This window comes from Bacillus rossius (assembly GCF_032445375.1).
Source record: "Bacillus rossius redtenbacheri isolate Brsri chromosome 4 unlocalized genomic scaffold, Brsri_v3 Brsri_v3_scf4_2, whole genome shotgun sequence".
Taxonomy (NCBI): domain Eukaryota; kingdom Metazoa; phylum Arthropoda; class Insecta; order Phasmatodea; family Bacillidae; genus Bacillus; species Bacillus rossius.
This window is the reverse complement of record NW_026962011.1, coordinates 29,221,797-29,237,224: the sequence shown is the minus strand read 5'-3', so window position 1 is coordinate 29,237,224 and position 15,428 is coordinate 29,221,797. Positions and strand designations below refer to the sequence as shown.

Below are 15,428 nucleotides of genomic sequence, written 5' to 3'. Positions count from 1 at the left end.
AACTTAAGAATGTTTCTTCAACACAATGGAGTTACGTTACGTTGTTCCTAATAATGTCGCCATTCAGGGCGTTGCAGCTGCAGCTGTTTGAGGTATACTTCACTCATACTTGAAATACAGCAGTTGCACAAACGTATGGATTCCTCAGTTGAAATGGTTCATAATATTACTTCATGACAGCACCATTAGCAACACTGCCATGGCTACATCTGGCCAAGCTCCGGTTGTTTAACAAGTGGATGAACTGATAACTGGAAATGCACACATGTGATCACTAGAGCCAGGATTGTATGGTGGATTACGATAAAACCACAATAAATATATATATATTTTAAGATCCTGTGTTAAAATCTCATCAAAAATGTTTTCATTTGTAAAAAAATTTATTAACTGGCGTATGCGTTACTCATTCTGAGTATTATTTAAATGTGTTTTCCACTTGAGGTCAATATGTTAGAAGACAGGAACGGGAGCTGGCTTGGATACAAAGGCAGGGTATGTAATATCAAAACTCCATTTGCCATGAAGAATTAACACCAATATTTATCAAATAAACACAGTTTTCACATTTTTTTTCATAATTATTTTATAAAACATAAAAAGTTTTGATATCCAACAAATATAACTAGGAAAACTCACTTCCCTGGTACAAATAAGCTTCTCCGAGCCACAGGAAGCCGCTCACAGGCGAAATGGCTTCTTCCTGTTGCTCACATCTTGTATTACAAAAATTAGAAAAATGTACAAAATTCATAAAAATAGTAGGTAGTGGTTGAAATGCACACAAAGTACCCCATTCTCATTACAAGAATACTAACGAGTGCTTTACCTAAAAATAGAGTGCACTAGAATACAAGAGTGATTCATTCAAACAGCCTAGAGCTAAGAACGCCAGGGCTGGTACGACTATAGACCCTGATTCACCAACAACTCACTACGGCATGAAGGGGTACTTTCACGTTCCACCTTTCGCCACAGCGCGGTCTCAACGCGGCGCCTTGCACGGGACCCGACACCGCGTAGAGACCCCCCCGGGCGAATGCACTCCAGATGAAACTTCCTTGCAGAGTAAAAAATTATTGCAGGATAAAAACACTGCAAAACATACAAAAACTTCCACGTATACCCAGAAAAGGGGACAATTTCAGTATGAAGTAGTAAGGTATTAATTAATTCTGTATGAATACAATAATACTGCACATTAGCTAATCCTACTTTTTACGTGAAACAACAACTTAAAAGAAGGGGAAAAATAATAAGTCTTTATATATGCTCCAGTCGTGCGGCCATTTATAAGTAATATCATAAAGACATTCCAAATTAATAACATCTCTCTTTTTACAAACTTTAAAAATACAAAAAATAAAAAAATATACCACATCTAATAAAATCTAAACTGAAGCACCATTGAAGTTTTGGATGACGAACAGGTCCAACAAATAAAACCTACCCAATCTACCGGATACTAAATGAGACTGCTGTCCATTGCAATGTCCCATTGTGTCCTCTTCCTGCTTTGAAACACTTAAGACTGAATTTTGCATATTTTTATAATAAAATTTACTCTTGCATTGGTGATATATGAAAATATATTATATAATTTACAATCCAAAAAATCTTCTAATTGCTGTAAGAATTGTGTACATAAGATATGCAAAACATCTCCATAAAACTTCTAGAGGATGGGATTAGGTCTATAAAATGTGTATTATAGTGAATGATGTTTAATAAAGAATCAATTTATATGAATTTTTTCTATTAATTCAGACTAGACAAAAACTTACCTAATTTAGATAAAAATGTAGCTCTTCTATTTCTATGAAATATTCTTTTTATGAATCCCATTTTCCATCAGCTATGCAGCACCTTTGGTATTTGGCCATCTTTACAAAAAAAACCTTTCCTTGCTTTGTTGTCTTTACCTACCATTTCTTAAGGCCAAAGGACTGAATATCCAAGAAATAATTTAAGCATTACAATATGATTACTGAAGCAGTAGCTTGTGAGTCGACTTCTACAAAGATAAACTTGTAAAAGTGACCTCCCTCATGTGAATCTACAAAAGTTACAAATGTTACGTTAGTTCCACAGGTATTGCTATACAAAATACACCGGAGAGCAGTCCACAGTGCGAGCCGCCTTCAAGTAACATTCAACAGCACAGAACAATATATTATCATTGTTATTATTATAATTATATCACAAAGTCTACAACTAATAACAGGAGAATCACGAATTGATCACTAGAAATACTTCTCTTTCGTAAAAATATCCTTCTGAATGACTGAGTGTCAAAAAGCCTCAAGTGTATAAACAAAATCATTAAATTCTACTTTTTAAAAAATTCTCAATCACTCTCAGACTTACTTACAGATGTGAATTTATGTATACCAATAAAAATTCATTTCCAAAGCTGTTTGTATGCACAAATATTATTACATATCATGACATCACTGCCACATCATATATATTTCTACATACGATCTATGGAAATCTATTAATGTTTCCAATTAATAATCACATTAGAATACATGGAATCATCACACTGGAATATTGTATACAATTTTATGAAGTTTTATTACAAAAGTTAAATACAGTGCTAAATATTAAATAAGTTACCCAAGGCTACAAAATAATCACGTATAGATTTTGTATTAAATACAACTATCACATAACATCAACTTTATTTATTTAAACGTGTGAATTGCTGGATCCCTATTTGTAGAAAAGGTAAGACGAGCCATGGCTCGTGATAGGCCGCGAGCAAGCACCGACCCGGAGCGTTACGGCATTAACTAGCATCACATCGCGACATTGCCCGCCCGCAGACTACGGCAACACAACACTAACACTTAACAAACTCAATAAAACAAAACAATGACGACAACTAGTTTAGCAAAATAAAACATCTGTTAAAATAACATCCAGTATTATCATTATTACTACTACATCATCCGATAAAAAACTGAAACACACATTCGACTACGGCATATCATAAGAAAGTAGTGCAGGGAATATTACGCCTCGTCCCCATACAATATTACTGAAACACTTACAACTAGAAGCTATTAGAGTGTAAATTTGCTTGGCGTAACTCTGCTTTAAATTGTTAGCAGTTTCTCCTTAACTGATTGATGGCACCAGATATCATGAGAACCAGCGACCATCAGTTTGACGTCACCAAACCAAACGATTCACCGACTCGTAATACCAACTCAGAATCTATACTTAATATTGCTACGACCCTTGTATTTAAAGCAGTACAAAATTAATAGAGGGGACACTCAAATAAAATATTTTCTCTATACAGTATCTTCATAAAATAAACAATTGTTTTTACAGAAGTTGGCTAGGTCTGTTTCCGAGTTGCCGATAGGAACCAGATAGCATCGCGCCGCGACCCAAAGCTCCCAACACTACCCCTACCCCCTCCCACAAATGACTAGAGCGCTAACCAAACAAACCCAATGTGCCACATCGCTCACTACATTACGCTACATCACGTTACAGGATTGCACGGGCATATCCAAACAGACAGGCAGAGGAAAAAATATTGTTTTTAAGGTATGCATACCAAACTAAGGTACAGCATCATAATTATATATGTTAATATCCAACAACAGATTTTAATTTGCACTGCAGTTTGCTCTACAATAGATAACAACGTGGGGAACATTTCAACTCAATTTATGATAGCACATTTTCAATGCAGATTAATTAATTACAAAAGTCATAGATGAAAAGGAATCTGTAAAGAATATCTGATAAGCCCGAAAAATACGGTACTCGGGGCTTGCCAGACAATTAGCGACTATACATTGAAATTTTTTTACACATTATCTTTGGTATGTGGAGATCAGGTGCATGCGTAGTTAAACATAGCATAGGAAGAGATAAGAGCACTAGGTTAGACCTCGCCTGGTCGCTAACAGGTAAGTGGTGCGTGTTACATATATACAAGTTACAGATATGGAAATTTACTCCTAGGGAGACTACCATCGCGTCCCAGGGCACACATGGTCTTATTTCTTCCATTGTATGTACACCAAATTTCACTTTGAGGAATAAAAAAATACACAAATAACCTAAGTCTGAACAAGTATACACCTGCCGGGTCACATCTTAACGCTTCACCCACTTTTGCCTCGACGCCCTTAACTAAGATAACAACTGTATAAAAACTTTCAACACTCAAAAATACAAATCTATTGAAGAGACTATACATATTCGTGCAAAGTATGTACCTACATTAATTACCATAATTATAATTTTTTTTTCTTATCACACAAAGTAGTACAAGAATGTGGGTCTTGTGTGCCGTGCATGAAGAGACGGATAAGTTGATGGTAGGCAGAAGGTGAGAACACGGACTGGAAATGGTAGGTGAAAAAAAGAGATTATAAATGTGGAGAAAGAGAGAAATGGTGAGAGTAAAGACCATGGAAAGCTATGCAAACAACACCCAAGACCATAATCATTATCACAAGTTATAGATAGCAAATAATGAGCAAAGATATTACTCCACGGTATATTACAGGTGAGGTGCGTGCACTAGTAATTAGCCTATCGCGCAAAGTGGCGAGTGGGCAGATACATGCCCTGTCTCACCACGTGCGCATACGTCAGACTGTCGTTTGTCGACGCCAGCTGGTTTTACGATATTCCTAAAGAACACAGAATGGCACGCCAAGCCTGCACCATGCAAGTTGCTCTGCTCCACGTGCTTCGACTGCTTCCATTACTTGTCTCCACCTCTAAACTTCAAGGCAGATAAAAAATTTGTTATTACTTTTAGGCGTCACCAGTGTCAAGATTTATAAAAATTTTTTCTCAAAATGGGTAAAATTAGCTATTTTTTCTCAAAACGTACACAGTAGGTAACAAAACGGCGAAAGACAAAATAGCTTCCAAGTGAGACAACACATACTTACGTCCAATATAAAATGGTGCACAATGCAAAAACGAAACCTAGCAGAGCGTCTCTGCCGACACATTCATCCCCAGTTGATGATCGACCCGGTTCCACCGACTCGGGACACGAATGTGTAAGAGTAGAGACCCGAGTCATCGCCAAACCACCCGTCGAACCCTTCCCCTCGAGACAAACGCCTAGCACGTGACAAAAAATTTATTTTATATACAAAAACGATGCCCAAAAAATAAAGTCATGAAAAAGACATTCCGTACAACGAAGGAGTAATTACGATAACTATGTACACGAAGAGTTTCAGCTAGGGAACACGGACATCGAACAGTGCGGTAAAGCCCATGTTCGCGCACACACATGCAATATACACATATAGCTACGTCACACGCCAGGTATGTGTGCTGAAAGGTAGTACCTACAAGCCTCGGCAGAGACGCTACGACGCGAGCGGCCTGGCGACAGGATCTCGCATCCAGCAAGAGATCGTAAATGGCCAAGATGGTGTCACCAAAGCTGTCGGACACCCAACTTTCCTTGCTCGTACACTACAAAATTTTTTTTGAAAGAACTGGTTTTTTCACTTTATAAAAGAATCTGATGACTGTGTAGATACATATTGTATATGTATAGGTATATAATATAATATATTACTATTCAATAATGATCTAAAGTGAAGGGCGGCAGCCGTGTAGGGCCGCGCGCAGGCTAAGAGCTCCAGCGTTAACACCAACGGAAGGGCACTGCCCTCGGCCGGTCCGCCCCTTCCTTCACCAGCGGCTTGTGGAACTCCCGGCCGGGCCGCGAGTGGATTGTGGCCCAGCAGTGCTCGCAGTAATACTGCAACAAGCACACGCATACTCTCAACGAGCCATAATTCACACTTTGTCCTGGAAGCACGAGTTCTTCGTTTAAAAACTCATCAAGCTGTTTGAATAGCGTGTAATACATTACAAATACCTACAGTAGCATTTAAGAGCCAATGGTCTGTCTTGTACAAGCTTCATTTGAAATTTTGTTTCTAGCGTGTATTTTTTGATCACCGAAGAATGATACCCTTTTTAGGTATGAAATTTTGGTATGTATGAAATATTAAAAAAAAAAAATTAAAAAATTTGACATAATACCAACCTTAAGAGCGCAGTCTGCCCAGGCACACATACAGAGTGCAGAGCTTCAGGAAAAATACAGCGTTTACGAAAAGCATTTAGGAATTTGCTGAGGGCAGAAAAGAATTTTTTGATTTTGGATTAGTTTTTGGACAAGTTTTTAAACTGTATTTTTAGAAGATTTAAAATGGCTAAACGGTGTGTTTTAGCCATAAAACTACCGGTACAGATTCTTGAAAGCACTTAAAGGGATTTGCATTACACATTTATCTTCCTTTCTCCTCTATATAATGTTATGGTCACCACTAAAATTTCACAGTTGTCCTAAGGACGATGAAAAGACTGCGTGCCAGTTCAGAGCCTTGTGCTAGAAATACCAGTGAGTATCGCGCTTATCATCCCACCTCACTAACACACATATACCCTGACTATACAGGCCTATTAAATCATTTTATAATCATTTTTAACATAGTATTTCTTGCAACTTTTTTTTTACTTAGACAATTGCAGGGGTTTATTTTTTGTATGTTTTGAAAACCGATTTTTTTTTTTTTTTTTTTACAAAATTGGGATAGTATGATTTGTAGTATGTATATTGTAGCGGCCTCTTTTTTTTAGCCCATGTCCTCTCACATAGGTAATTATTTAGAAAAGTAAATCTATTACTGTATTAATCATTTACTATTGGGCAATTCCATGTCAGTTCAACAAATGGCTCTAGCTCGACCCTCTTCGATATTGATTAAAAGATTGACAGAAAGCTGTCAGACGTCTTGAAGGAAGCTGTGCATAATCTTAATGGCCTAACTAATTGGATACGGCACCAGAGCCGAAGCGTGTGGATGGCTGCGGGCAACACGCAAGTGATTCACTCCAGATCATATTTTTTGTGGAGAATACAGAAATGCCTTATTTGAAAAGCTAGTTCTGGGAGAGTTTTTACAGTTTGCATACGAAGTAGTGATGGGTCAATTCCTGTTTTTTTTTTTCCGGTTCTCGGTTCGGTACCAGTTCTTGAAAATCGGTTCTCGGTTCTGACTTAAACAATAAAATAAATATTATTCACACATTATTTATGAGGTGTTTTAAGTAGGTAATAAGCTATTGTTTTGGCTACAAAAAAAAACACTAAAAAGCCTGTATCCAGACTTATATCTTGAACAATTTACTGTTTATAAAATAATAATTTATTTGTATTGTTCTGTCCACAATGTTTTTTATTGTATGCTTACAAAGAAATGCATTGGCATAATGTTTCAGTCTTTAAAGAGGCTATCAAAGCAAATAAAAAGGTTTAGTATAGTTTTCAAGCTACAGTAAACACACCAACCTATTACAAATGTAATATGTATTAATAAAAAAATTAATTCAAAATAATATAGAGAACATTTAATAAAACTAAAATTTACTACATATATTAATCTCATAATTACCTCAAGAAATCTACATACACCCTCCTTTAAAACATAGGAATAAAAAAAAAATATTACAATAATGGAAATAAATACAATGATTGTTAACTTTCAAAGAATTAAAATAGTAATTTGTCCATCTAAATTATTGCCTACATTTAATTCAGTTTGTTTGCACAGTCAACAGTAAATTACTGCCACACTTCTGATGCCATTTCTTACACAATTTTCTCTATTTGGCCAAAATAATTATACTTTACAAGTGGCAACAAGCATTTTGTTTGACCGTAAAATACATCTAAACATCCATACACCACTTTAAAAACAATATTTTTATCATGTGTCCGCGAGATCTTCGTCAACGGTATTTACACTTAAAACCAAGACGTGCCACTTTCAAAGCAATCCCGTTTGCCTAAAAGATAAGTTACTAGCCATTCCGCTAGATGGCTGCAGATGCAGTAAACTTACACTCCAAAGCACTGCACAAGAAGCATAAAATTTTAGAATGCCGATAATTATTACGGAAAATTTTAAATCAATCATTAATTCTATTAAACAAATATTCTGTGGAATTTGCACTTTTAATTGTTCTTTATACACCAGTCACCCATACTTACGTGTCAACGACTCAATTAACTGCCTATTTTAAAACCAAATTGAAACAAACATGGCGTCTTTCTGTTCTCACATCTCTGCTGAGGCACGTTATAGAGTTGCACACATCTATGAACTACATCTATGGCACCATCAACTGTTATGTTTTGATTGTAACACGTACTTTGTTTACAGATGTGACGAGAATATTAAATATTTTCACGTGTAATTTATTTTATAGTTTGAGATGAATATTATTCCACAGAAGTACAAAAAAATTATTAATATGTGAATTGGATGTGAGTTGAGCCATTTCATGCTGCAGATAAGTTAGTAAAGGACTATTTTCGTAAAGGGTTTTGCTATACTGCCGATACCGGTACTGTAATGCTTCGGGATCTTTCAAGTCGAGCCTTGGGTTGGTAGAGTTCCTTTTTTATTCTTATTCACCACGGAATACAAACATATTAAGCTTCATCATCACTCTCATCCACCATTGTTATCCATAGAGTAAAAAAAACAAAACAAAAAGAAAACACATCTGGCCATACCAACCTTCACAAACTAAATTCTCTACACAAATAAAAATACCTTCCAGGTAAAAATATAACACATCAAAAAAAAACCTTAGCCCGGGAGTGCAAACACTTTACAACCCCCCAGGTGAACTGACGTACAATTTTACAATGATACTAAATTAAAAATTTACCTGAAGTTTACCTCTAAATTGAACACACTGGATTGCTAGAAACTAAAATCTAGGCCTGCCGTAGTCACTCCCTTCCAGCCATCTCTACTAGTCTTGTTATACATGACAACAAAAGTTTCAACCTGTCCGTCTAAATTAACATGACATTCTCACACAAACTGAACAACCAGAGTGGCAATGATTACTACAACGCTTCCCTTAAATTAACATGACATCTTCACACAAACTGAACAACAAGAGTAGCAATGATTGTTACAACACTTTCCCTTAAATTAACATGACATCTTCACACAAACTGAACAACAAGAGTAGCAATGATTGTTACAACACTTTCCCTTAAATTAACATGACATCTTCACACAAACTGAACAACAAGAGTAGCAATGATTGTTACAACACTTTCCCTTAAATTAACATGACATCTTCACACAAACTGAACAACAAGAGTAGCAATGATTGTTACAACACTTTCCCTTAAATTAACATGACATCTTCACACAAACTGAACAACAAGAGTAGCAATGATTGTTACAACACTTACCCAGTTATATAAGGTTTTAACAGAGACTGGTTGAATGTACCCCGAGCACCTCCGCCATCGGTCAAGTGTCCCAGTTCCCAAACATTCTTCCCCGCTTCCCCAATGAGCTTAAAAGGCCCCTCATACAACAAACTCAATTTTTTTGTCTCCTTTAGCAAAAAATCACTCCGCCCACAGACTCTGAGAAGAACTAGGTCACCTAGTTTAAAAATGCTATTACAAAGGTTTTGTTGGGCTCCCCTCCTCAGCGCCGCATGCTTCAATTTAAGTCTGACTATTTCAATTTTGTCCTCTATTTGGGTTTTTTCCTCTTCTGGAAACTCAAACTTTAAAGCTAAGCTATCTTTCTGTGGCTCCCCACTCACTAGCTCATTAGGAGCATAGCCTGTGCTACTGTGAACGTGTTGGTTAAAAAAACTGTTCATTAAAGGTATCATCTCCGCCCACCTGCTGTGTTGGTTGTGGCAATAGGTTCTAAGTAGTCTCCCAATCTCTCTCATCACTCTTTCACTGGGATTCCCCTGAGGGTGTCTTACTGAACTATAGACTACATCTACTCCCTTCCAAGCTAGCTCCCACCTCCAAACGTCTGCTGTGAACTGAGTACCATGGTCACTCAGAACTCTTTTAGGTACTCCTACCTCCACACAGTAATGATTAAGCAGTTTGTTGACACAAGCAGCTGCTGTAGCCTTCTTTAATGGGTAACAACGCACAAATTTGGTGAACACATTTAGCACTACCAGAATGTACCGCACTCCTCCTCTTGACTTAGGCAAAGGGCCATATAAATCCACCGCTACAAGGTCATCTGGTCCTGACGGAATAATAGGCTGCCATCTTCCTTCCCAATTTCGATTTGGATACTTTGCCTTTTGGCAGATATCACAACTGCTTATGATTTGCCTGACTGACTTCTCCATATTAGGCCAGAAGTAACTGTTGTTGGCCAACCAAAACACCTTTTTTCCACCAAAATGTCCCATGGACCGGTGGAGATGCCACACTAACTGATTAACCCAGCCCTTTGGCACACACGCTTTCCACTTTCCTGTCGCATCCCTCCGATAGAGCACCCTTCCATTTGTACAATACCACATCAGCAGCTTCTGTACCTTTGAATCATTGAGATCTTTGTCCTCATTTTCCAACGTTCTTATAATGCTACCCCATGTTTCATCTTCTCGCTGAGCCTCTCCTAACTTAGCGAATCTCTTAATCAAATCATCATCCCGTTCTGCAGTGAGGTGTGCCATAATAGGCCCGGCCCTAGGTTTTTCCTCCATTACCAGCTCCCCCTCCTCAACTACAGTTCTACTGAGCAAGTCTGCATCACTATTTTCTTTTCCTGAGATATACACCATCTCCAGGTTGTACTCCTGCAGGGCTAAACACCACCTCGTTAGTCTGCTCCCCATTAACTTGCAAGTTAGTAGGAAAGCCAAAGAGTGATGATCTGACAGTACAATTATCTTGCTGCCTAACACTAGGTTTCTTAATTTCGCTAAACTCCACACAATTGCTAAACATTCTCTCTCTGTTACTGTATAGGCTCTTTCTGCTGTATTTAGACTCCTGCTGAGCATGGCTACCAGTTGTTCCTCTCCCTCCTCATTTCGCTGGAAACACTTGGCCCCAAGGCCATAGCCTGACGCGTCAGTGTTTAGATAGAAAGTCCTATTGAAATCCGGATGGTGGATTATACAGTTCTCCACAAACAAAACCTTCGCTTTTCTGAAACTTTCCTCACATTCACTACACCACCTCCACACCCAATCTTTTCTTAGCAACCTCAACAGCGGTGCCACCACATCTGAAAACCTCTCTGCAAAACGGCGGTAAAAGTTACACAGTCCTAGAAACCCCCTCAACTCCTTGAGGTTTTTTGGGCGAGGAAACTCTTTGATTAAACTAACTTTCTCAGGATCTGGTCTGATCCCTCCCGCACTCAATCTAAACCCCAAAAAGGTCACTTCCTCCCTCAGAAACTTTGATTTACCCAAATGTAAGGTCACATTTACTTCCCTTAGCCTACACAACAGTTGTTCCAAAATTTCTAAGTGCTCATCGAAACTCTCAGTTGCAATTAACAAGTCATCTACGTAGGTCAACACCCTGGATTCTAGTTCGGGTCCTAAGGATGCATCTACCGCCCTGCAAAATTCCCCTACACTGTTTGGCAGACCAAATGGTAATACCTTGAATTGGTAGGACCTTCCCTTATACAGAAACGCAGTGTACTTCCTATCCGCTTCAAGTAAGGGCACCTGCCAATAACCCTTCACAAGGTCTGTAGTGCTTATGTACTTGCATCCCCAGAAAGCACCAAACAAATTGTCTGGCTCCACAGGGCTCTGCCGGTCAGGGACGATAATGCTTTTAAGGCCTCGTGAGTCGACACACAGTCTCACACTCCCATCCTTTTTCCTGGCACACACCAAAGGGTTAACAAAAGGGCTGTTCCCTCTCTCAATTATACCATTCCTCTCCATCTCTCTGATTTGCTTTTCCACCTCTTCTCTACATGCCCATGGGATAGGGTAGCTCCTACCTTTAAACGGAGTGCTGTCAGTCACCGGAATTCTGGCTACATACTGAGTAGTTAACCCTGGTTCACCTCTGAAAACCTCCTTGAAGTTCACCAACAGATTTCCTAATCTCATTCTCTCCTCTTCACTTCCTATCTCACATTGCCCCAATACCTGGCTTACTTCCTCCTCCCAACTTATAGGGGTGATAGTTTGTAACTTCAAAGGGCTTTCTCCTAATGTTTCTCCTAATTTCTCCAACTCCATGCGTTCCCCCTCTTCTGCACATTGCACCCTCAGTACTTCAGGGTTATACCCTGAACACCTGCTACTTCTCTGCATGTCATACGCAATCCCTCTAATGAAAATCACTCCCTCCTTGAAATTAACAATCATACCATGCCTATGCATAAAATCCACACCAACTATCACTTCTTTAGTTAACATAGGTATAACTAAGCAATTCGCCAAAGTAAATTTCCTCCCCTAGTCGAAAATCCAAAAAAATTTGTTTGTTTACTTTTTTACTTTTCCCTCTGGTAGCCCCAATCACGGTAAGTTGTGGCACCGGCAATACCGGATAAGTGAACCCATGCTTATTTAAATCTGTTAAAAACTGTTCAGAAATGCCTGATACTTCTGATCCCGAGTCGAAAAGGATAGCGATATCCTGGTCTCCGATCCGGCATAACAATTCCGGTACCGGTCCGCTGTTGGGCGTCTGTGTTTCTTCTGATAACAAAAATTCCCTCTCGTCAGTAAACATTGCTGCAGCCATGTGAACAGCATCCCGCTCTTCTGCCTGTCCTTTACCTTGGATCGTCCTGGCCTGGCTGCTTAGGCTTGACGATCCCCACCGTTTCCCAAGCAAGTATTGAGTTTGTCATTATTATGCCCTACCTGTCCGACTCCCATGCTTTCCCCCGATCTACTTTCTCCCTGCCCTGTTCCTGCTTCTTTACGCTCTTCCCCCTCTGCCAATCCGCCACCGCTTTTCCCGTTTCTCCAATTTCCTTGCCATCGGCTGTTACCAAAATATGCCCCTCTGCCAGGCCTGTTTCCTGAATAGCTTGGGTTATAATTCGTGTTATTATTACTGTTCCAGTCTTGAGATTTTCCATTTTGATCCTGAAACCCACCTTTCATCTTGTCCTGACTACCACTTCCCCCACTCTGATTCTGTTGGTGCCAAGGGCTTCCCCTTTGGTCCCTCCTCGCATTAATTCTGTCTAGTTCCTTCAGCACCTTCCGCAGTTGTTCCACTGTTGATACATCTTTCCCTACCAACGCCTCCTGCACACTTTCAGGGGTCTGTGAATACACTAAGGTTACAATTTCCTCCTCACTGAACGGTGTGTCGTAGTACTTGCTTCGTTCTACCACATTACTTAGGTGAGCCTCAAGTTGCCCGGCCATACATCTCCCCTGGTATAAGTTTGCCCTATCGATTCCTTGTATTCTTTTCCCCCAATATTCCGTTGTAAATTCTCTTTCGAAATCCTGGAGGTGTGATATTCGAGTTTCAATGAGCCGCAGCCAGTTTTCCCCCACCCCCACTATGGATCTTTTTGCTACTATCACTTGCTCCTCCTCCGAACATCCATATACTGAAAAAAATTCATGTAGCCTTTCCAAGTGTTTTCTAGGGTGAGTTCTGTCCTGCCCTGAAAACTTTGGAATGTCCCCGTCATGATACGGCTGTGTAAATCTCATGTTCCGACAACTACCCCCTGCTTTGCACCCCCCAGACCTTTCTCCTTCCAATTTTCCAATTCTCAGATTGAGTTGATTCACCTCTGTCTGGTTGCTGTTGATTTTTTGTTCCCATGTGCTCACATCCGCCTGTACCTGAGCAAAACCTTCTTTCCTGATCTTACGTTCTTTGGGTAATTCTGAGTTACTCTTTCCTAGCTCATGCCTTATGAGCGCAATTTCCCCCTGACTATTGGCAATTGCTGACTCTAGTGTGGTTGCCTGCTGCACCAATCTATCTGTTTCCACGTCCTGTTTTCTTACTTCTGCCCCCAAACTCTCCATTTGTTCACTTGCCTTAGCTTGCCATACTCCTACTAGGCCTATTGTGTCCTCAATTTTGTTGAGTCGGTTAGCATAGCGAGCCTCAAACGCCCTCTGCTTTTCCCCAAACTCCACAAACTCACCTTTCACTGCTGATCGAAATTCCTCAAATTTCCTACTTTGCTCATCGAATCTTTTGCTCTGCTCGTCAAACATGCCCCTGATGAAGGTCACTAGGTCCACAGTCCCTTCCCCGAGTGGCGGAGGTGTAATACTACTCTCCTCGTCACTTTTGGTTTCATCCATTTGGTTTTTTGCTTCCCCGTGCTCCTCGTTTTCATTTATTACCTCCACACTTACTACAGGATAATTATTACACATATCAGCTCCAGCTGAGTTTGATGCTGCCGATGCGGCCCTAGTAATTATTGGTGTCATATTTTTTTTTTTGAACTCTACACTTACATAACCTTACAACTGAATGCTACTCAATACTTCGTTTTTCCTTTCAAACGGCACACAGGCCTGCAACATAAAATTAATTACTGTAAACAACCTGATTAAGTAGTAGGCTATCACAAATAACCTGGCAGGAGTGACTATGCCATTATTGCTACCCTCCTGTATTCGGCAATGATATAATTTTCTTAACCTTAGTACCCAAACAAAACGAGAAAAAACAATAGCACACACAAATTAACACACACACTCTGGTCATGGGCCTCCTTTCAATATATTAACACTTTAACTTCATTTATCACAGTTTGGGGTTGGATGGAGCTGACCTTATGTCCTCCTGCTGCTGTTATTCCTTGTCGATTACACGTTAAGTGCTCCCGCGATGCTTGCCGATTTCAAAAGCCGCCATTTCCTTTTGTTGTACTCGTGGTAGAGGTAGGTCGAAAAGTATCAACATGATACTTTGTCACTGATACACGCCTGTATCAGGAACGGCAAACGAATACACTTGAAAAGTATCAAGTACTTTAGTATCAGTTCAGAATTCGCCTTTTTATGTTCGTGATGACGGCACGGAGGATGTGTACCTTCTAACTCATGGTCAGCCGCCGCCGCTTCTCCACTCACCACGCCGACTTCAATTTCTTATCCGTTGCTTAAGTTCCCCGAGTACTGCTATTCCTCAGGTCCCTGTTCGGGCGCCAATTATGTAATGCTTCGGGATCTTTCAAGTCGAGCCTTGGGTTGGTAGAGTTCCTTTTTTATTCTTATTCACCACGGAATACAAACATATTAAGCTTCATCATCACTCTCATCCACCATTGTTATCCATAGAGTAAAAAAAACAAAACAAAAAGAAAACACATCTGGCCATACCAACCTTCACAAACTAAATTCTCTACACAAATAAAAATACCTTCCAGGTAAAAATATAACACATCAAAAAAAAACCTTAGCCCGGGAGTGCAAACACTTTACAGTACCGGCACCGACATTTTAGCTGCGGTTCTCGGTGCCGGTTAAAATGCCGAGAACCGTAGGAACCAAGAACCAGTACCGACCCATCTCTAATATGAAGTTACCAAAAAATCATTTCATCACAAAATTTTGTCATTAAATTTAAACATCTATTT

General features: G+C 39.5%; 1 protein-coding gene across 1 annotated transcript in view; it reads right to left on the bottom strand.

Moving 5' to 3' along the window:
• Positions 1-516: 516 nt before the first annotated feature.
• The window catches only part of LOC134541813 (cytoplasmic polyadenylation element-binding protein 2), a 178,627-nt gene continuing 163,715 nt past the window's right edge, over positions 517-15,428 (bottom strand). The window contains exon 11 of the mRNA XM_063385506.1: positions 517-5,764. Within this exon, the coding sequence (XP_063241576.1) occupies positions 5,648-5,764 (117 nt within the window). The 3' untranslated portion in view covers positions 517-5,647. The remainder of the gene's footprint in view (positions 5,765-15,428) is intronic.